The sequence below is a fragment of the Numenius arquata genome, chromosome 4 (assembly GCF_964106895.1).
Source record: "Numenius arquata chromosome 4, bNumArq3.hap1.1, whole genome shotgun sequence".
In the NCBI taxonomy this organism is placed as follows: Eukaryota; Metazoa; Chordata; class Aves; order Charadriiformes; family Scolopacidae; genus Numenius; species Numenius arquata.
This window is the reverse complement of record NC_133579.1, coordinates 5,503,655-5,527,081: the sequence shown is the minus strand read 5'-3', so window position 1 is coordinate 5,527,081 and position 23,427 is coordinate 5,503,655. Positions and strand designations below refer to the sequence as shown.

The following is a 23,427-nucleotide window of genomic DNA, read 5'->3' as shown; positions in this document are numbered from 1 at the left end:
AAGAGAAAGATCTGGGGGTCCTGGTAGACAGCAAAATGACAATGAGCAAGCAGTGTGCTCCTGTGGCCAGGAAGGCCAACGGAATCCTGGGCTGCATAGGGAAGAGTGTGGCCAGTAGGTCGAGGGAAGTCATTCTCCCCCTCTACTCTGCACCGGTGAGGCCACAACTGGAATACTGCAACCAGTTCTGGGCTCCCCAATTCAAGAGGGACAGGGAACTACTGGAAAGAGTCCAGCGAAGGGCAACGAAGATGATTCAAGGATTGGAGCATCTCCCTTATGAAGAAAGGCTGAGAGAGCTGGGACTCTTTAGCCTGGAGAAGAGAAGGCTGAGGGGAGACCTTATCAATGCTTACAAGAATCTAAAGGGTGGGTTGAAGGAGGAGGGAGCTGGACTACTTTCAGTGGCTGCCAGTGAGAGGACGAGGGGCAACGGGCACAAGCTGGAACACAGGAGGTTCCACTCAAATATGAGAAAAAACTTCTTCACGGTGAGGGTGACAGAGCCCTGGAACAGGCTGCCCAGGGAGGTGGTGGAGTCCCCTTCTCTGGAGATTTTCAAGCCCCGCCTGGATGCCGTCCTGAGTAACATGCTCTGACATGCTCTGGGCAATCCTGCTTCAGCAGGGGAGTTGGACTAGATGATCTCTATGGTCCCTTCCAACTCTAAAAAAATTCAGTGAAATTCAGTGAAATTGAAATGTTCACATCAAAATGATGTCAGTAGAAGCCGGGTAAGGCAGTTGCAGCACAACAATAAAGCACCGCGGAAAAACATGAAAGAAAAAGGAGAAAAACAGTGATTTTTTTGTTTGTTTTGGTAAACAGAAAACTCTGAGGCAGCCCAACTCTCCAGCCAGTCCAACGACCTATCAAGGTCACTGATGAATATATTGAAGAGGACTGGACCCAGTACTGACGGTATATGGCAATGTCTTATACTGACTACATTTGGTTCTACAGTTATCACGTCCGGGCCACGAAGCAAAGGAGCGGAGAAATTTCTCTAGTTTAATTACATTCCTGGTACAGGGCAGGCAATGACTTCATTTTTAGGCAACACAAATCTGATTACAAGGGGAAAATATTCTTCTGAAAAAGGTGCCAACAGCTGACTAAAGCTTTTAGAAAATGTACAAAGAAAGGAATGCTAGATTGCTCTGGATGGAAGCTACTCCCCATGATACCCGCAAATTACAAAAACAACTGATCACAAATACAGCAATTTCATATTCTCCTCCAAGACACTGCAGAGTTCGCAGTCTCTCTATCAATGATAAACCATGGAGATGAGGAAGAAACCTTTGCTGCAGGCACACTATTTAACAGCTGCAGCGTTCCAGACATCTTATGCTTCAGGCGTTAGTGCTGGGAGAGGGACAGAAGCTACATAAACCCTTTATTTGAGATCAGACGTGCGCTTCTGAAGGGAGCCCGAGTGTCCCTTCTCACCAACATGCGGTTTGCACCACAACGCAGGCTGAGGGTGCACATCACATGATGGATGAGTCTGAGGGTGCATGAATGGGATTGAACGTGACCTGAGAGATGGATGTATTTAAAAGACGGGTAGATGTGGTGCTGAGGGAAATGGTTTAGTGATGGGTTTTGTCAGTGTCAGGTTGATGGTTGGACTCCATGATCTGAAAGGTCCCTTCCAACCCAGGCAATTCTACACGCTTGGGGTGCATGTGACATGCCCCAAACACAAACGGGCTTTCAGTCCATGGGATCAGACCAGCCCATCCAATGCAAAACCCAACCAGATCCACACAGTGTGGCGAAGGGCTGGTCCTCAGCACCAGCTGATCCAGTTTCATCGGCGGGTCTACAGAGCACTACTTGCAAACACAGACATCACCTGAAAGGATGGCTATTTTGACTCAATACAAGTCATCCTGCCTTCTGATGAGAGATGTTTTACCCTCAGACTTTTGCCATAATTGAGGTAAATCCTGATTTGCCAATAACTACTAGGGAAATTTCTTTATTTCTAGAGAAACAGTATGAAGGAAGTCAATCTATTTAGCTTTCAGAACATTTTTATTAAAATATATTTTAAACACCTCTGCTGCCTCTTTTTTTGGGGTCAGTGAAAGCATGGAAGAGCTTTCACAGAAATTTCTGTTATGTTGAAGACCAATTTCATCAAAAAACACCCAGAGTAATTTCTGTTTTTACCAGCTCTACTTGACAGATGTTTTCTGCCTACAGGGGCACAACGTTACACAAGTGTTGAGATCTGAATGCTATCAAAGTCGGTACATACTTAAATGTGTAAAATAAGCTTTCTCGGTTCCACATTAGACTCTTATGTGAAATATTACAGTTTTAGGCAAGTGCCAATGAAACCGAAGCACTCATCTTCAAAACTTCTCCATAAAATATTTTAATGATCCAGCTACGCATGAACATAGCTTTCTAAAGGTCTTTTGCAAAACCATAAATTCTCTGTTCTTACAGATTTTAGAATCTCATGCCATTAGCCTAACTTTTAAAATTAAGTGCTGTAAAAGTTTAACTACTAATTCTGATGCTTCTAGCTTCTTTCCTCTTTTCAGTATTCATGTTTAGCTGTTTTTGAGTAACATATAAATGTCAGCCTTAAATTAGGGAGTACTTTGTCTGAGCCAAAAGTGATGGATTTTACCGAACGATTTGATAGATTTTTAGAGGCTCTTTATATGCTCCAAGGCTTGCATTTCACATTTATTCTGAAGGTCAATTGCCAGGAGAATGAACTGTGCAACAGAGAGGCTATCAGTTTGGTAGACAAAGTGAACAGATGCCCAATTCCCTGGCTTAGATGAATATTTGGGTGCTATTTGCCTGCAGGAAGCCAGGTAATCGGCTGGAGCTTGACACAGTACCCTGCAGCAGTAAGTGGCATCCTGGTGCTGTGTTATTCCTGTTGTAAATGACCGTGCTCTCACACATGACCAGATAAACGCAGTACAACACAGAAACGCAGCAGATCCGTGGCTGGTTCAGGGAGCAGAGCAGGGTGGCCGCGAACCTGCCATTTGCTGTCAGTTTGGATGTGAGAGGGAAGAGATTCCGGATGCTGCAGGTCTCCTTAATGCTCCCACTTAATGAGCAACACTTTGCCTTTGGGCATCCTCTAAAGAGCAGAGTAGCTGCTGGCATCCCTTGCCCCACTGCAGTTCACAGTGAAAACAAGGGAAGAAGCAGAAACCCTTTTATTTACGCTCCCTTTGACACCAATATTATAAGTGAAACTGTTTTAATGGTTTTCACATCAGTTTAATAGCCTATTTAGTAATATCACAGGACAATGTTTTTTACATCAGATTATCATGGAATCAAGGAATTGTCAGAGTTGGAAGGGACCTCTAGAGATCATCTAGTCCAACTCCCCTGCTAAAGCAGGATTGCCCAGAGCACATTTCTATCCCACTGTCCGTGTCTCCGACGATCGATAAATCTTACTGCAATGTCTTGCAGGGATTGTGAAGCCAGATTTAAGCCAGGACTGGCTGAATAAGGAATTTGTCGGATATTTAAATAAAGAAATGTTAGGCATAGAGAAAACAAAAATCACCCAATTCCCTACCAGTTCCATTCTGTGGCCCATCATCACCGGTCTAAGGTTTGAGGGCAGTAGCAATTTCTATGTGAGCACCAAATTGGAAAAGAAGTGGGAGCATCCTTATCCCAAGAGCAGAAGGCAGGGGCTGGGGCAGGGCTCAGTGGCAACAGAAGCAGAAAACGGGAATCTGGACAGGAAGAGTTGGGCAGACCAAGGGACTGGCATAGAGACAGAAGGTTTTACATCTTTATAGGAAATACAACCAGGGAAGAAGGTCTCCGTAGAGGTTAGAAGGCATCTGTAGGAAAACACTTGACTGTCACTCAGCATAACATACTGGTGTTTAATCATTTCCTGGGGTACCAGAGTGACACTTGTGATAAACAGCACACAGAGCCAGTCAGGAGGGTCGACTGCAGTCCTCTGGCCTGATGCTCTTCCACTTTCCCAGTCATTGCTGACTTAGAGCATTCAAACAGCTTGTGCAGAGGCTAAAAGAAGTTTAAAAAATTATGTGCCAAGGAAAACAAAAGCATTAGTCTATTTATCTGCTGGGTTTGAGCACAAAGCTTCACAGTGGAGACCCATTTTCCATGATATTTCAGATGACTAGATACTCTCTTGACTGCATCATCTAAGCAGCAAACAAAAAACCCAACTAATTCTTAAGATCAGTATGAATATAGCTGGTTCCACGACTCCAGAAGGCCTGACGATACCATGGCCCTAGACCATTCAGCAAAGCAGGTATGTCATATACATGCTTGAAGCGTCAGATGTAGGGGCAAGAGCAACCAGAATGCTGCAATCAATACAGCAACCAGGATGCTGTAATCAATACACAAGTGGAATAGATTAAGAATGAACTATGTAGATCCCTCTATTTCCTAGCTCAATTCATCTGGAAACTACTGATGCTCCTTCTAAGCAATTTTATGTTTTTATTAGGGTTTAATGTGCAAGAGATAACTATCAGAATTCTTCTTCTCCCTAACAGCAGCTTCTTCTACAAACAGTAAGGGGCTTCTCTGCAGAATACCTTAAATCAAGATGTATGTAAATTTATAGTCTGGGTTTCAGATGACATGCCCAGTTTGATCCTAGACCTCATTTTCATAACTGACAAACACAATTCCTCCAGCTGACTTGCTCTAGTAATAGATTTCTGATAATTGAGCCCAACACCAAGCTAGAAGCAATTATATAAACTTTAGAGTCAGTTTAGTAAAGTAAGCAGCTGAGAAGTTTCTGACCAGTCAACGGATGTATCTTGTGGTTGGGAAATCTTATTCTAATCACTTCTTTTTAATCACAGAATCATATAATGATACGGGGTTGGAAGGAACCTCTGGAGATTATCTAGTCCAACCCCCTGCCAGAGCAGGGTCACCCAGAGCAGGTCCCACAGAAACATGTCCAGGCGGGTTTGGAATGTCTCCAGAGAAGGAGACTCCACCACCTCTCCGGGCAGCCTCTTCCAGGGCTCTGCCACCCTCACAGGAAAGAAGTTCCTCCTCATGTTTAGATGAAACTTCCTGTGTTCAAGTTTGTGCCCGTTACCTCTTGTCCTGTCCCTGGGCACCACTGAAAAAAGACTGGCCCCATCCTCCTGACACCCACCCTTTAAGTATTTATAGGCGTTGATCAGATCCCCCGACATCTAAAAGTGTAGAACTTCGGGCGATGCACAAGAATATGCAGGATGATAATTCTTGTAGTACTGTAAATTTGTCCCAGTCCTTAGAAAAACAATTAGAAATGCACAGTTAGAGGCTTAGAAGGGCAGCATTGTAAGCCCTGAATACTAGGGCTGAGTGAGAAGCTTTACCTATGTGGAGATCCTCGAGGAATAAGCCTAAACATTAAACGTTAAAGCTACCGCAACCAGGAACACATGGCAGTCCAGACAGCCCATCGTCAGCTAAAGCATGTGGCAAACTCAAAGGCCCAATTTAAAGCTGGCAATATAAAGTCTGCGTAGGCTGCCAAGGAACCAGATGTCTCATGCCTGGAAGACTCTCTTTCCTTTACTGACTCTTTGCTTATGGGTCCTGTGATTGATATCCCAGAAGGACAGCATCAAACATTCACAATCTAATGTGGGGTACTGTGGACACTTGGCATACTTAAGACATCCTACCTTTTTTTCTTTTTTTTTTTTTTAAATAAAAGGTTGAAAATTTTTCTTACTAATGTAAAACACGAAAAATGACCCTTTAAATAGTTCATCTTACAACTTCCAGTGCTTTGGACTTATTTGGGCTCAGAATCTGTTACCAATATGACTTAATTTATGGAGAAATGTTTGTAAGATGGAGTATGGAGTTTCTTATTTAATTTAATAAAGTCAGTTTATGGCTAGGTAATACAAATATTTCTGTAGAAATGCAGGGTGAGGTTGGGAAATTCTGGTCACAACATGAATTAACGTGCATTACAGTTTCATTCACTTTGGAGAATTTTGTAGCTTTCGGAGAAAACAGCTTATTTACTATCAAGAGTTCAAAACGTGAAGCTCCTGAGCCAATATCCCCCAGAATTACGCAAGTTCCTGAATCAATGTTGTCATTTTTCCCCAGCAATTCAATAGGTAACTGAAAAAAAATCAGAAAATAAGCTGGCAGTGTGATTAATTTCATCTAAAGGAACAACAAAGTTATAAGCTGGAAGAAAAAGTGTGACTCGAAAAACATTATTTGAGCAGAGAATTAATGCACGAGGGTTTGGGAGCCCCTTATGTTACCAAGACAAGAAACGTAATCTACTTTTAAGGAGCTCTGCTAAACAAAAAAAGCCAGAGCTCTTATTAGACGGCAAGCTTTTTGTTTTCACCTGGGTTAAAAAAGAAAAAAAAAGGCTTAATGCTCTGAACTGAAACTTGTGAAAATCTCACCTATCTGCCTGGTAATCGCTCTTTCCTCAAATTAAGAAGCAGTCATTTTTGGCTGGATTTTTGGCTGTAACTCCACCGAAACTGCCCTGCAGTACCTTGGCTGCCCCCCCAGAAACTTGAACCGGCAAAGCAGCGACTCCGCGTTTTTGAAGTTCAAGAGGTGGTTACGACTGAGTTATGGCTTGGACTAGTCGTGTTGAATGTGACACGATGAGTTTGGCTCCTCTACGAGGAGAAGGCAGAGGAGGTGGTGAAGCTTCAAAAGCCTGAGCCCACTGATGAAGCGCAGCAAATCCCATTAATTCTCCATGTACCATTCTCATTGCTGGAGCCTGTGGCTTCCACGGGAGCAAGTAGATATTGGAGACGTTGCTCTAACACCCCGCAGCTGATTTCCTGAGACATGCCTTTACACTTCTTTACTACTCGATGGTTAAAAAGCATTTACCACGCTGCTTATTTCTTAAACCTCTGTCTGGAATCTAGTTTGCTAAACCAAGAAAAAAGCCACAAACGCAGAGATCTTCTTCAAGCCCTGTGTCTTTGTTACTGAAACACCAAACTCCCCATTTGAGATTTTGTTTAGACAATTCACTGCTGTGCTGTGAGCAGAAAACCCTCCTTGCTGCACAAGCTGAATTTATGAAACATGGTGCAAACATGTTCTGCCTAACAGCAGGCAGACAGCAAATGCCTAGGGCCTTCTGTAATTGTCCTGGGAATACGGTTTCTAAACCATCTCAGATTTATTGCTGTAATTTTCCTCAGATACCTGATATAGTAAATGTTTCTAAAGGTTTTATAGCTTTTATCTAAAAAAGACAGATTGTTTAGTCTACCTTACTGAATGACATCATGCTGTTCATGCTTTCTGTGTGAAAGACAGTTACCTTTGTGTGTGCTGCCTTGACTTAACAGGTTTGGAGGTATAATGGATGCCCTTCCCATTTCTGAAGTGTTCATGCATATATTTGTGTGAACGTATAAAAATATACATGTCATTTTTAGTGAAAAAGGACCACTGCTATGAACTTCATCCAGGATGTGAGTTACCTTGGGCTGATACTGTCTCTTCCAGCTGTTGCTTATGACCTCCTGCTTACTTGTCTCTTAACTGATCACAGTTTCCAACTAACTACTAACACCAAGCAAATAAATTAAGAAAGTCCAAAGAGATACAGAAGAACAAAATGCCGAGTTCAGAGGCTGTAAATAGAGCCTTGCCCTCGGGCATCAGCTGTTTCTCAGCCTTGCTCATATCAACTGAACTTGTTAAGAAACGGAGATTAAGAAACAGGGGCCAGTCTTTTTTCAGTGGTGCCCAGGGACAGGACAAGAGGTAACAGGCACAAACTTGAACATAAGAAGTTCCACCTAAACATGAGGAGGAACTTCTTTCCTGTGAGGGTGGCAGAGCCCTGGAAGAGGCTGCCCAGAGAGGTGGTGGAGTCTCCTTCTCTGGAGACATTCCAAACCCACCTGGACACGTTCCTGTGCAACCTGCTCTGGGTGGACCTGCTCTGGCAGGGGGTTGGACTAGATGATCTCCAGAGGTTCCTTCCAACCCCGTATCATTCTCTGACTCTCTGATTCTTTCTCTGTAAATACCCAATGAAAACTATCAGTTTATTTCATAAATGCAATTTAAGTTCTTTCCTGCTACTAAAATTCACAAAAATTCACAAAATGCCGAAGAGAGCTGCTAACTCCTTAAACAAATAATCTCATTGGCATTTGTTGCTTTCTGTCCAACTGAAAATAAATCCCTAAATTAAAAGCATTCACATTAATAAAAAAATGTTAAGCTTATTTTCACCTGTGTAAGATTGCTATTTATCATCCTGGCTGGATCCACTGTCCAAAAGACCTGTGTTAGGGCTGAAACTAACTATTACTTGATTATAGTGTAGACACAAGGCGACAAAGACCCCGCGTTACCTGCTGATGCAGCGGGAGGTAAAATGCCAGCTCCTGCCCAGAAAAGCTCTGCAGGCTCTTTATGAACGAGACACGAGGTCAATGAAGCAGGAGCCGGGGTGAGAACCGAGAGGCAGGCAGGAGGCGAAGGAGCAGGTTTTCCCACAGCGGGCTGTAATCTCCGCTCAGCAGCCACGCCGCCAGCCAAAGGAAAAGGGCCTTTGACAGCGACAACTGAGAAACTACGTACAGAGGCCTTCTGTGAAAAAACTCCTGATGCCAAATGCTATTTCCATCAGGGAGCTGTTGCTTGCCAAGATATGTCCCCCAAGCAGCGTTTTCACTAAAAATCTGCTTCTCCTGCCATAGCACCCAGTGATTTTATCAGCGAGAGCCTCTAAGGGTTAAAGGATGATGGAGCTGGACTCTTTTCAGTTGTTTCCAGTGATAGGACAAGGGGCAACGGGCACAAGCTGGAACATAGGAGGTTCCACTCAAATATGAGAAGAAACTTCTTTAGGGTGAGGGTGACAGAGCCCTGGAACAGGCTGCCCAGGGAGGTCGTGGAGTCCCCTTCTCTGGAGATTTTCAAGACCCACCTTGATGCAGTCCTGAGTAACGTGCTCTGGGCAATTCTGCTTTGGCAGGGGAGTTGGACTAGATGATCTCTAGAAGTCCCTTCCAACTCTGAGAATTCCATGATTCTGTAAGGTGCCTGCTCCCCAGCTACAGGTGAGATGCTGGAGCCAGGGAAGGGAGAGAGCCGGTTGGTCTATTTAATTTTGCTGAGTTTTTGGTAGATAAATGGGATGCAGCTCAATTTGACTGAAATGGACTGAAAAAATTGAGATGAAATTTCACATGAAAAAATATATAATGTTTGTACTGTCTTATGCTATGTGAGTGCACAAATTTTGAAACCTGTGATGAATACTGAGCCTCAGCCTTGCTCTGTATTCTGTCCTAGAAGAGGACAGCTGCTTTGATATACCTGAAGAAATGGGATTTAGCAAAATTATAAACTGAAAGGTGGGTTTTTTTGGAAACCAGCAGTTCGTGTCCACTAAACACTAAAATCAGACCCCAGATACACTGCTGTGTTTATTTTTGTTGTTAGGTGATTTTTAAAAATCCAGGTAAAATCACATTCTCTGCTTTTATATGCATGTACGCTTACAATTTAAGTTGTCTTTTTTACATTGTACATGGAGATAAATCCATAAAGTGAATTAATTTCCATTTGCAATCGTTTCAGTCTATAAAGCTGATGTGCAAAATATGTGCACGCTGAGCTACACTTGATATGTTATGTGAATTAATACTACGCAAATTTACAGCTGTACGAAACCATTAAATTGTCAGCTCCGTATTTCTGCAGCTTCTTTCTTACACTCTTTTTGTGCCCAGTTACCCTTACATAAAGTTTCAGGGAAAATGGAGCTGGCACGCTTCATGGCTGTGAATAAGCTGCCAAAAAACCTATATTATCCAAGAAACAGCACGATGTATGAGGTGATACTTTGTGTTTATATCAGAATTTTTGGGTTTTCCATCTCAAATGAAAAAAATGTGTCTTTTTGTTGTACTTCCATTTCGCTTTTGTAAAATAGAGAGTGGAGTGACCTAAGCCATACATCAAGACAACGCGTGGCCAAAACAGCAAAAAAAACCCCTCGGCTTCGGCTGCCGCGCTCATCCAACAGGCAACGCTTCCTTCGGTTAATCCCTACCGTAAGATAAAACAACTCTTAATTCTTCTACCATAAACTTTAATTTTAGACTCCCCCTCCCCTGTTTCACATGAGTAATAATTAAGCTTAAAACAACAAAAAACCCCACAGGTGATGGGGGACGCAAGTCTCAAATGCAGCAAAGAGTGTTTGGTGTCCTTGCACTGAAAGCAAACTTTCTTGTTTTATGAGCCAGACGTCACTGTTAAAAGCGAGCATCTGCCTGCTCCTCATAGACAAAAGATTCCAGTCTTCTTCTGACATTACTTCATTGTACAACATCTGGTGTTTTATGGCCAGGCAGTTTAAAAATAAATACCCTGCATGCAACTTGATAACTTTAAAAATGTTACCTTAAATACGCCCGTTTGTTTACTCTTGTAACCGGCAAAGTTCTTCATACAACAACTGATTTAAAAATTCCTTCTTTGTTTGCTTGAAGTTTGTGTTATTTTTTTCTCCTGAAAAAAGTAATGTTTTCCAGTGGGGCAGAGGGACTGTTGGTTTCCTAATACACCCTAATAATTATGTTTTCCACTGGCTGCTGTGAAACTGGTCCTCCCAGTGAGATCCCTGCATTTTCCTCCTGCATAAAGTTCTTTTTTTTTGTTCTGTTTATTTCATATGTTTTAATGGAATGATTATTTAGCATATTTATTGGCCAGCTATTAGCTACTCCATCATTAAGACTGTATTTCATTAGCTCTAGCCAGATAACTGAGATCTGGTAGATCCATTACGTGTAGAATAAACCTTTAAAATGTTGTATCTTCCTTTCCTCAGTTCATGTCACTCCGTGTTAAATACACCCGGATATCAGAAACCTCTTTCCTCAGACCTCCTAGTTTTCACGGACCTCTTTAACCATCCAGAATGCTTTTTGTCTCCCGTTTTCTTCTTTTTTTTTTTTTTTTCCCCAGGATAACTGTGCAGCCTGCAGCCGGCGTGACTTGCTGCAGGCTCCGGCGAGCAAACGCCTTCCAATTCAAAGACCACCCCCAGCGCCGTTGCCGTACATAAAAGCTCACGTGTATTTTTATTGTCAGCAGAGATAATGGATGCTGGATTAAAGAAAAACAATGCAGGAAGATCGGATTTCACAGAGCTCAGCGTGGATCCCTTGTTCTCCATCATTCTGCACCCCGAACTGTTCCATGGCACTGTCTCGCTGTCTGCAATCTGGTGGGACCGATCTGGGCTGACAAGGTAAAATCTGCAGGTTTTCTCCTCACTCTCACAGTTTCATTCAGCAGGAGCAAAAGATCAGGTTTTCCTGGCCCCCGGACCCCTTCACCCACCATTCCTCAGTGGAGCTTTTATGGTATTTGGAGAGGTCACCCCCCATAAAAAGGGGATATAAGGCCTAACTCATCTTGAGCACTACTCTGTACTGACTCCTTACCATCTAGGAGACTGGCTTTACTCCACTTTTCCACCATCTCCCAGAGGCTTAAGCTAATTCATCTTTTTTATGGTTTTGTACTAATTTCCCATATGTTTGTAGGTGATACGTGCCAATCATTACCAATCCTTCTCCACTTTGGTCGGGCAGGGGCAGCCTGTGCTGACTACCAGACAGTTTGGGTACCTTTTTTGTCCACCCCTCATCATACAGCCAAAAAATGCCAGTTATTTACCTTATGGAGAAGAGATGAGAGGCCCAAGGAAAGAAGGATGGACGTAGGAAAAATAACACATGGGTGGGCTGCATGCTGCCCACTGGCTGAGGACTAGGGGCCTGGATGGAGGGTGAGACATTGATGGTCCTAAAGTCTCCAGGTCTGTGACACATGCTAACCTGCTTCTGAACTGCAAAAGCACTTGAACTCATCGGACACCTATTTCCTAATTTGATACACATTTTCAGCAGGTGAGGCGAGATGCAAGGCCTTGAACGACGTGATTACCTCATGTGACAAACAGCACACATCACAGAAAGGAGGAAAGGCCGACACCCCTGAGTCTTCCCTCTCCAAACCTGAGCCTGAAATACTCACATTTCTGTCTCCATGTTGGCCCAGAACTATCTGGCAAGAGTAGATCAGCGTCTTTGTTGGACTTGATGATCTTAAAGGTCTCTTCCAACTAAAAAGATTCTATGACTCTATTTATCATGTGTCCATCTGACAGAAGTTGGTGATGGGGAGGGACTCTTTATGAGGGAGTGGAGCCATAGGACAAGGGGGAAGGGTTTTAAACTGAAAGAGGGGAGATTTAGATTAGATCTCAGGAAGAAATTCTTTCCTGTGAGGGTGGTGAGGCCCTGGAACAGGTTGCCCAGAGAAGCTGTGGCTGCCGCATCCCTGGAGGGGTTCAAGGCCAGGCTGGATGGGGCTTTGAGCAACCTGGTCTGGTGGGAGGTGTCCCTGCCCATGGCAGGGGGGTTGGAACTGGATGTTATTTAAGGTCCCTTCCAACCCAAACCAGTCTGTGATTCTGTGATTCTATGTTGACTGGGTGATGTTTCTTTGCCTGGAGCGATACACTAAATCTTCGCAGACACGGCGTAGCCCATGCCAAGCAGACAGGGTTCCTCACAAGATGTGGTCGCCCTTCTGCTGAGCAGAGGAACTCCAGGTTCCTCTGCTTCCCGCTCCTTGCAGCTGCTTTGGAGGGAGAACCACCACTCTCCCTCAGGATTACTTAGTGTTGAACAGAAACAACTCTTGCAGTAAGGATCAAAACCTGAATGATTACATATTTCACTGCAGTTACAATTCTAGGTAAGGCCTCAGAAGATACATCAGAAATTATTTTTATGCTGTTAGATAGTGAATATAAAAGCTTTTACCCTCTATAATCCAATGCTTTGATTTCCTCTGAAGCTTTTCTTGAATAGGCCGTGATTTTAAGACTATATCAAAACTAAGACAACCGCTGTTGGCAAAAGCAAACCAAAAGTGCCTCAGCTGAACAGACCTAAGGTGAAACTATTTATTTTTCACAAAGAAAGCAAATTACTTAGACTTCATGTCCGATTGATGATTCCCACATATATTTTTAAGCATTGTCACTCCCACAGGCAGACGCCTCAGGGATCCGGCCTGTTGATAATGGAGCAGGATGAAGACGGGACGTGCTGTCCTTGTGCCCCTGGGTATGTTTACACTGTGTGCTGCTGGCAAAGACGCCGGCTAGTTCTGCTGAGGCACTCGGCTTGGTATTTGTTGCTAAATTTTAGGCAGAATATGTTCTTGGATTCTTGTCCTATTCAGCTCAAGCGATCCCAAGTTCAAGTGATCTTTATTTCCCTGTTGAAACTGCACTGTGACAAAAAAGGCAAAGCTCTTAATAAAATGTTCTTATTTAAATGTCTTCTCTGTTTCCTTGACAAATACAGTTATTATTTGCTTAACATCAACCTATTTAGTAAACACAGAAGTTATTTTTCTGTAGACACTATCATGTCACTCTTGTCTGTTATGTAAAGAAGGACTTGCAACTTCTTCAGACATTAGGAATTATGAAGTCTCCTTGCTTCAAAAACCCACGTGTGATGATGGTTAGCACCAAGGTTAACTTGGGCAGGGACACCTCCCACCAGACCAGGTTGCTCAAAGCCCCATCCAGCGTGGTCTCAAACACCTCCAGGGACATCATCCACAGCTTCTCTGGGCAACCTGTTCCAGTGCCTCACCACCCTCACAGGAAATAACTTCTTTCTAAGATCTATCATAAATCTCCCCTCTTTCAGTTTAAAACCGTTCCCCCTCGTCCTATGGCTCCACTCCCTGATCAAGAGTCCCTCCCCATCTCTCCTGTAGGCCCTTTAGGGACTGGAAAGGGCTATAAGGTCTCCCTGGAGCCTTCTCTTCTCCAGGCTGAAGAAAGCAGAGGAAGAAAGAAAGAGGGGAGGAAGTGTTTTTCTGCTCTCTTCACTCCTGGAATTGGCTCTCCGTAGGCAGAGGAGTGCCAGTCCCTGAGCAGGGGCTGCACATCTGGAGCAGCTGGAGCACAGTCGCCTACCCTGGCAGCAGCTGACTGTTAGCGGGGGTCAGTGGGGTCTGGCAGCACCCCTGCACCGCAGCCTTAGAGTAGCATCTGGTGGTAATCTCGGTAGGAGCACGGTGGAGTAAATCAAAGGGTGCACCAGTTTTTCATCAGGCCAGCTAAAGTCATTTCTCACATCTCTCCTCAAGGTTTGACTTTCTTTCCGGGTCCTATACACTTCTCCTTCTCTTTATATAATCCAATGCCTGACTTCAGTGCATTCATCTGGTCATTTATTTCAACTAAATTAACACCTTCAGGGCTTTGGGAAAAAAAATAAATTAAAATGGCCAGAACATTCACATTTAAAATCCATCTACAGACTCTAGTTTTATCATGTATGTTACCTGTCCCTCGAAAAAACCCAAACCCCTCTTCCAGTCTTCTGGCCTAACAAGTGCTTATGTCGTCTTGTATTTAAGGTGTACCGCCTTTTATGCAGCTTACCTGAGGCTTTCAAACCTGTAGGATACTGTAATCATGAGTTATTATCCAAATGCAACACTAAAATCTAAATTAAAAATAAAAAGAGCCTCTTCATCTCTCTCCAAGTCAACCATGAGGTGCTGCAAACTGTATCGTTACTCTTCTGAAGGTATTTGAAATATGGCATGATACAACGAACAGTAAGTTTTCCGTAGAATAACCTTACTGTAATAGACCTCCTGCAAACTCATTTTCAAGGTCCTGCCTCTCCACTATAGAAGCCTTAACTGAGCTGCAGAACATAAAGAAAATAAAAAATGTTTTGATTTGATAAGATACTTCTGGGTTTTGTTTTTTTTTTTTTTGTGGCTGTATTTAAGCAGTCTAGATCACCTTCTCCTCAGCAAGTGCTGTTCTGGGTATTGTTTTGCCTGGTAACTTCATGGTGTGGTTGCTCTTTAAAGAATCATAGAATCGTAGAATGTGTTGGGTTGGAAGGGAACCTTTAAAGGTCTAAAGGTCATCTAGTACAACCCCCCTGCAGTAACCAGGGAAATATTTAACTAGATCAGATTGCTCAGAGCCTCATCAAGCCTGACCTTGAACGTCTCCAGGGATGGGGCCTCCACCACCTCTCTTGGGAACTTGTTCCAGTGTCTCACCACCCTCACTGTAAAGAATTTCTTCCTAATGTCTAATCTAAACCTACCCTGCTCTAGTTTAAAACTGTTACCGCTCATCCTATCGCTCCACTCCCTGATCAAGAGTCCCTCCCCATCTCTTCTGTAGCCCCCTTCTAGTACTGGAAGGGGCTCTAAGGTCTCCCTGGAGCCTTCTCCAGGCTGAACCACCCCAACTCTCTCAGCCTGTCCTCATGGGAGAGGTGCTCCTCTAGACCCACTCCAACAGGTCCATGTCCTTCTTGTGCTGAGGACTCCAGAGCTGGACACAGTGCTCCAGGTGGAGTCTCACGAGAGCAGAATAGAGGGGGAGAATCACCTCCCTCGATCTGCTGGCCATGCTTCTTTTGATGCAGCCCAGGAGGCATTTGGCTTGTTTGTGCAAGAAGCACACTTGCAAGTCCCATCCTTCCTCAGGGGAAGAGGGGGCTCAGCAGAACCTTGTTCTCCAGAACATTCAGCCTGCACAGAGCAGACACTGCCAGAAGGAATGGGTTCATGCTCCTTCCCAGCCCGTGTCACCACCCACCCCAGAGACCGGGCATCTTCCTCCTCCTGGGTGATGTGCAATGCTTGGCTTTTAGTTTCCCAAGAAAGCAGTGAGGTCCTTGGCCTTCCTCCTCATTTGGCAAGCTTAAAAGGTGCAAAATATTAGAAAAAAAAAGGGATATATTGTCCCCATCCATTTGTTGGTCTGAGTATCTTTTCAATTCAGACTACTTTGGCTCACCTGCCCTCAGGTGCCTTACACAAAGAGCAGTTTTAGAGTTTTCTTGACAGATGTTTTTCTTAAAATTAGTGTCTGTTTAAGGTCTGATACTGCTCTGATACGCTGAGGTGTAAATTAGTAGCACCCTTAAAATCCATGCACGTTTTGCTGCAACACCACTATCAAATCAGAACCACATCTTTGTATGCGACCATGTAAACAAAGCCTTTAAATCAGAATCAAAATTTACTGAAAAAATAAATTAAGATTGGGCTTAATTGCCTCCAGAAGTTTGCTGTCTGTAGGCCTGTTCCTGCAAATCTGAGACCAGCAGAAGTCCTGCGGAGTCCTGCAAGGAGTTTTGCCTGCAGCAGGGGTTTCAGAGAGAGGCCTAACGTACAATTATAATTATTGGTTCTCATTTTGCAACCAAACCTGCTTATCGTTGTAAATAGAACGGAGAGTACAGGATTCCCTGAATTTTTTTCTCTGCATACAAAATAATAATATCGATAGCATAACTATGTAAGCTGGTTGGGCAGAGGGCAGTAACAATACTGTTTATTTTAAATATTTTTTTTTTTTTTTTTTTGGTGTAGAGGGCCAAACTGCGGGAAAATTCTCCTTATCTCCCGCCTGGCAGCAAAACAAATTGTACTGCTTGAACAGTGAAAACACCGAATGGTGAACTGCCTGTTTTCAGTTTTTACCCCGATATGCATACTCACAGCGGGTTTGGCTTACAGGACCACTGAACTGACACCCAATATACGATCAAAATATCTCTTTCTTTCTTGACGTTTTGCATGAAGGTTATACAGACAGCGCACCCGTTAAATGTTACGTTCTACGATAGAAGAGGGAGTACAATTCCTGTCATATATTCAGAGGTAAAATTAAGGAGAAAAGATAAGTGAAGGACAGCTCTGCAAAACAGAGATGACTGAGTTTACCTCCTGGAGATAGTGAGAGGTGATTAATGGTGGCCACTCACATTCAACTGGATCAAGCAATAAACGTTTCCTACGGCATTTTGACCATGTAAGGCTGTTTCAAACACACAGATGATGTTTTTACAGAAACTAGAATTTCAGGAGACCCCGGGATCCTGTTTATTGTGTGGTGTGGGATACAGTCCCACGCAGTGTATGAAACTAGAGTTCCCTACGAATTATTAGCAACGTATTCAAGAAAAAGCAGATTTTTAGCTTCCCTTTTTCAAATTTGCTCCTTCCAGAACCATGATTTTCCTTCTGGACTACAACTAAGTTCCATCACCTTTCATGTGAATTGCTCACATATTTTAGAATCCATCTTTTTTAAATTAAAAAAAAAAAATCAGTGTGTACATAATTTCTATAGTATCTGTCCACCTATTAAGTGCTTGTTAAAATCGTGTACAAAACATCGAGTGTTAGCAACTTAATTTTAAGAAGCCCATGAGTGGCTCTGGGCGAGTGAATTCCCAGCAGCAGCAGCTGGAGGTGGGTATGGTGTAAAAGTGGGAGCTTCGGAGTTCACTGCAACTAGTACCAGAAGCCCTGGGAAAAGCTGTATTTCCTCGCCCGCTTATTTCCATGAGACAGCAGAAGCTGGTGTGTTCAAAGTGGATGTTTTAGACTGAGGGTCTAGATAGATTTGATATTTGAATTATCTTTTTTTTTTTTTTTTTAATAGGTATCCTTGTCTTAGTACACCTTAAATGTATCCTGTTTCTTGGCAGAACAGACTGAGCTCAAAACCAAGCCTGAACATGAATTTTCTTTAATAATATACTACATTCCCATTTGTAACATATATGTTTTTAAAAATGAGGAAAGGGTAAACGCTTACTGGAATTGGTTTTACGCTTCCTAAAGAATCATTCTTACTGGAAGACCATGGGTTGCATCTAATGTAGGAAACCTAGGAGAGGTTCAGAGCTACCAAGTACAGGTGCAAGCTTTGCCCACGTCCTGATTTCTTGATGTCTTCCCTTACTCCCTGTGCTCTCTTCCCCTCTCTTCCACACATGGAGGCCAGACAGGAACCACACTACCATCCAACGGTGTCCCAAGCTGGACACCAGGTTCACATGGGGACATGAACCTGGAGATCAGTTTAGACACAGCCATAATGAACTGGGAGCCTCCTTGCCTGGCATTCACTTCGCCTGTGCCATATGGATGTGCACTGTTGTTCTAATTAGTTTAAAAAAAAAAAAATAAGTAAAAAAGGAGAAGAAAGAGCAACTGAAACACTTCATATTTCTCATTTATAATGAGGAGGGCAGAGAGGCTTTAAAAGGTAAATTTAACATGTCTGGATCTAGATGAGAAAAAGCATCAAAACTTGGCAGTAATTTTTTTTTTTCCTTTAGGAGAACATAAATATCAGGTGATGAGAAAGCACAAAATTAGAGTTGTGGTGTTGGGACAGGAACGGGTACAGAGGTCCCAGAGTTCTGGATTTCACTGCTCCGTGCTCTTTTTAGGAATTGGTAGTGCTTTGATTACAGAATTATTGGTTATTTGAAAAGAGGATACCTAAAATTGCTTGTGCATGATGTTACAGAGCTCATAGCTTTTCACCTTTTAGAAGCTCCCTGACACCATCCAGAGAAGCATTAAGTGTGGTTTCCACCTGAATGAATACGATTAACTTCGATCAATTGGTGTGCTTTTTTTTATTTTATTATTTTTGCCAATTGTGTATATAACATTTTACTTTGACTTGAGGGGGGTGGGAGGGGAAGGAGAGCTGAACAGCAGAAAGAAAGAACATTTCTTTTTTTACATAGCAAAGCAGATCTTTTGGTCCCCAATTAAAACATTTGGAAAAAATCTGCAGAGGGGAATAGCACAGAAGGAGTTCCTTTCCACTTCTCAGCTCCCTCAGCAACTCATTTTTGTCTCGCTCCCATGTGTTTTTTCCATGAGACGGAACAATTGCCAGCTATTGTGTGTAAGGTATTGTGGGATCAGCGGCACTTGGCTATGGTATGTGGGGATATTAATGGGCATTAAAATACTTGAAATTTGCTGAGTGCTCTCAGATTTGATATCTGTGCTTATCTGCATGAGCAGTTGGCTTATGCAGTTTTCAGGATGTGATGTCCCGGTCGTTCTATCTTGGATTACAGAACATTTCCTTACTGTTTTCAGTTTCCTTGTTATCCGTCTCAACGTCACTCCCAGATTATTTCACACAGTTGTTACAAGTTAATGTAAGAATGCATGATAGCCTTCACCTGACCAAGAGAAATCACAATTCTCTGCAGCACTGCAACCCACAGAGGAGGAGTTTTGGAGGAGTTAACATCTCGATCCAATATTTAAATAAACTCCAAAACCTCCAGCATAAAACTTCCAGAGAACAACCGGCCAACTTTTTCCATCCTTTGCCTGCATTTGGTTATTTGAGGTGAGATGAGGCACACTTCTGAAAAGGCTCTGGAAGAAGAAAAGTGAGGTAGAAAATGGAGGAAACATGCCCAACTGCCATGTACAGGTGGAGACAGATGATCTGGAGTAAAAAGACTACTAATGGGAAGCCACCTCCTTCTTCACAGGATTCCTGAGTGGGAAGATTGCTGCATTTGGTTAAAAAAAATACAGAACACAAGAAGTCCATCTACTCTGGGAAACTGTCAAAAGACAACTACCCAAGGAAGTCCTCTCCTGTTACCATCTCTGCAGATTGAGGGTTGGACTAGATGATCTCCAGAGGTCCCTTCCAACCCCATATGATTCTGTGATGAGTAACAACAAGGCAAAAGTGTATGAAATTACCACTAAGTTCTCTCCCCAACCTACAGTTACTTTCAACCCAGCGATCTTCTGGGCTGGATGTCATTTCAGGAGCATGTTAACTCTCCCTTCCATGGACCTGTCACGCCCCCTTGAAATCCCTATAAACATTGCTCTAGGCAATCCTGCTTCAGCAGGCGAGTTGGACTAGATGATCTCTAGTGGTCCATCCCAACTCTGACAATTCCGTGATTTCACATCCTTCAGCAAGGATTTCCACAGATCTCACACCTGCGGGGTGAAGAAGTCTCTTTTTAACCTGTTTCCTACTAGATTTGTTTTACGTCTCCTATTTCTTGTAACCGGAAGAAACAGTGAACAGCTGATTTCTATCCACCGCCTCCATGTCACTCCAAGCTTGTAGACATATGTTATTTCAGGCACTTAAACCATTCCGTACATTTGGTTATCCTTGTTGCCCCTGTTTGAACCTCCAGTAATGGCCTCCTGGAAAATCCTCAGGAATATACCATATCTAGTCTCTCCAAACCCTTTGCCTATCTGCCCTGGAACCTTTGGACAGATCTCGCAAACGGGAGAAGGAAAAACATGTGAGACTATAATTTTGAGTTTGCTGTGAGGTAGCTGGTTAACAGTGTCTTTTAGAGGCAAAGGCAGTAGATCCAAGCTCCTCTTGAGCTCCTGCATGTTGTACGAGGCAGCAGAAGGCAAATAACACCCGTGACTGAGTCTTTGCAAGAACTCAGTGGGCATGAGAACTGCTGCCTCTTTGCTGAGACCTCCCAACTACTTGTTGACTTCCCAAAGGTATCTGGAACACATTCACTTAAAGATGTGTCCATATGCCATACCTGGCTTGCTCCAGACACAGTTTGGAGAAGCCAGTTTGCAGAAACATGTGCAATACCAATTACTCGTCTTAGGTCAGAGTCCTCAGCTAAAGAGCTCTGTGCCTCCTAGTGCTGGCCTGACTTTATGAGAAATGTTTTCCATTACTTTTTTTGCTCTTTTTTTCTTTTCATCCTTTCGCCCTAATTATATTTATGCCTTTCCCGTAACATCCCCTACATCTTCTGACACAACAGAAATAAACGACTGAGATTGACACACATCTCTTAGCACAAAATGAAGTCAGGTGGTTGGGACCCTCCAATTCACCTATATTCACCTCCTGATTGCCTTTCTTGAAAAAAAAAAAAAACCCTACCAAACAGATTTTCCCCTTGGGTGATTGACCAGGTTCAGTGTGATTACCTGCTCAACTGTTTCTAATCAATCGCTCACACAGAGGAAATTAAATGATCCTGCCAGGACACTGGGCTAATGACAGATGCCTCAGAAGGACAAGATATATTCGTAATTCTGGAGAAACCTTCATCCATCCCGCTTCAAACTAATTTTTCATCAACTTTTATTGCACACAAGTAATGCCAGGATGGTAGAAATGGAAAAGGTTAGTAGAGTGGGGAAAATATCAGGTTATTTTTCCAGTTTGCATTACACATGTGGTACACATTCTGGTTTGCGTTACAAATGTGACCGCATTTTCAGCAAGGCTTGTAAATGTATCTTGGCCCCCTACTACAATTGCCTATTGAGCTTTTATAATGAGCTCTAGCCATTTTTTATTTTTTTTTTGAGTAGCGATTTTTGTTGTGCTTGCCCAAATTCTGGAAGCTGAGGAGAAGTCTCATTTTTCTGGGTTAAACCCTACGCAAAAGCTTCTAGGACAGGGATCAACAGGGAAAGGTTGTGTGGGTCTTTCACACACCACCCAGGGCACATAAAATGCTTAAACGAGAAAACTATTTTAAAAACTTTAAGAAAATTGGCGAATCAGGTTAATGAGCAGAGGTACAATACTTGTGTCTGCAGGCATATTTTTTTTTTTGCTATTTTAACTGAATTGACTATAGATTGGCAATTTCACTTCAGCCTAGAGGATATTAAGATGTGCACTTTGACATCTCATACGCTGACCAATAGATAGCTCATGTCACTAATATTCAGGAAAAAGTTATGTACCAGCACTGGGAATCTGTTATTCATCTCAATGTTATCTGAAAACAAATTGAATACGATCTTGAATTTAAAAAAAAAAAAAAAGGGTCTTACTGAGACCAGGACTGTGCAAAAGGCTGTGGAAAACTTATGACAGGCCCCTGGCTTTAACAAACAGCTTAGTTTTCTGTCCTGTTCCGTTCCGGCACTGCCAGTAGGGCTCCTGACTGGGGTGGCCGGTTTGGTTTCACGCTGCAGATCCATACTGGGACCCCAGGAACTGAACAGAGATGGCGAAACAGCTGTCAATTGTTTAACTACTTTTTATCATTAATAGTGACCCAGGGGTGAATGGTTTCCTATCACATTACCAAATCCTTAAAGCTTAGGGAATGGGGTTTTTTTAAAACTTCATTTTAGTAGTGGAATTTACATGCCTGGCCTGGCTACTTTAATAGAATAAAAAGAATAATAGAGCTCCTACTTCCACAGGGAGGTGTGCTTATCCCGAGGAATTCGCTGCTCAGTTTGAATGAATTTTGTACCGTGTGTGTGAAAAGATGCCACTGGTTTCTAATGCTCCTACGTTTGGCTCACTTGGCATTTACATCACAAATCTGTCGCAGAAGCTGTTTTTGTTAAACACTTGCTAAAAACAAAGTCTCTAAACCAGGCAAGAAGAACATGCACTTTGGAGGCAAAGCCTAGCAAGGATACCGCGGATTGCCTTTTACTACCACTTAGTTCAGTTTTTTTCCCTTTCCAACACAAACTTTAACTTTAAATTAAAAAAAAAAAGAAAAGAATGAAGGAAAGAAGGAAGGAAGGAAAGAAGGAAGGAAGGATCCTAGTTTGAAATACATGTTAAAGTCTTCACTTGCTTACAGTAAGGTTAATCAGGTTCCCTTACTGTTTGGGCTTTTCCTGCATTCAGTAAAACTGCACATTGCTTAACATTTTTTTTAAAACACAATGTTACGTTCCATTAAATACCTTCCCCAAAGGAAAATACAAACTTTCATTCATTTCAGAGCACGGTGAAGCCCCTACTAAAGCTTTCCCCCCTCCCGGTATAATCGCAGTTTCTACACGGACACTAAAACTTTTTTCCTTCCCCCGCAGCGTAGCATCCTTTGCCGGCAGAGATTTACAGCATCTACCGCGAGAAACCGCCGGAACACGCTACAACCGGCTGGAAACAAGCAAACAAACCAGCTCGGCAGCGGGATGAAAAGCCCCGACTCCCAGAACCGGGAAGTGGGGGAGGTTAGCGGAGGTTCCGCGGCCGCGGTGCGGAGCGGCGGACGACTTACCCGGCGTAGCGTCCGCGGTGGGCGCGGAGCGGCAGCGCAGCCTGGAGGCAGAGCAGACAAAGGGGCAGGAGGGCGGCGGGACCCCCGCGGAGCGGCATGGCTGAGGGGGGGCCACACCGCCACCACCGCGCCCGCGGGCCCCAGGTGGCGGCTGCCGCCGCGCACACAAAGCCGGTGCGGAGGCGGGGGCCGGGAGGAGCCGGGCGGTCGGAGGTGTCGCTGGTGGCCAGCGGCGAGGAGAGGGCGCGGGGGAGGAAGGAGGGGGGAGAGAGAAAATCGGGCGACCCGCAAGCCCCGCCGCTCCTGGGCACCGGGATGGGATGGGACGGGACGGGACGGGACGGGACGGGGAGGTGCCCGCCCGCTTGGGAGGGCTGGGGGGTGCGCAGCCCCGCCGCCGCCGCCCTGCCCCGGAGGACTGGCGAGAGCCGGGCGGCGGCGAGTAGCCCCCCACGGGGACGGGGGCTCC

General features: G+C 43.8%; 1 protein-coding gene across 1 annotated transcript in view; it reads right to left on the bottom strand.

Moving 5' to 3' along the window:
- The window catches only part of CPA6 (carboxypeptidase A6), an 85,533-nt gene extending 62,477 nt beyond the window's left edge, over positions 1–23,056 (bottom strand). The window contains exon 1 of the mRNA XM_074146782.1: positions 22,959–23,056. Coding sequence (XP_074002883.1) covers positions 22,959–23,056 — 98 coding nt within the window. The remainder of the gene's footprint in view (positions 1–22,958) is intronic.
- Positions 23,057–23,427: the final 371 nt, after the last annotated feature.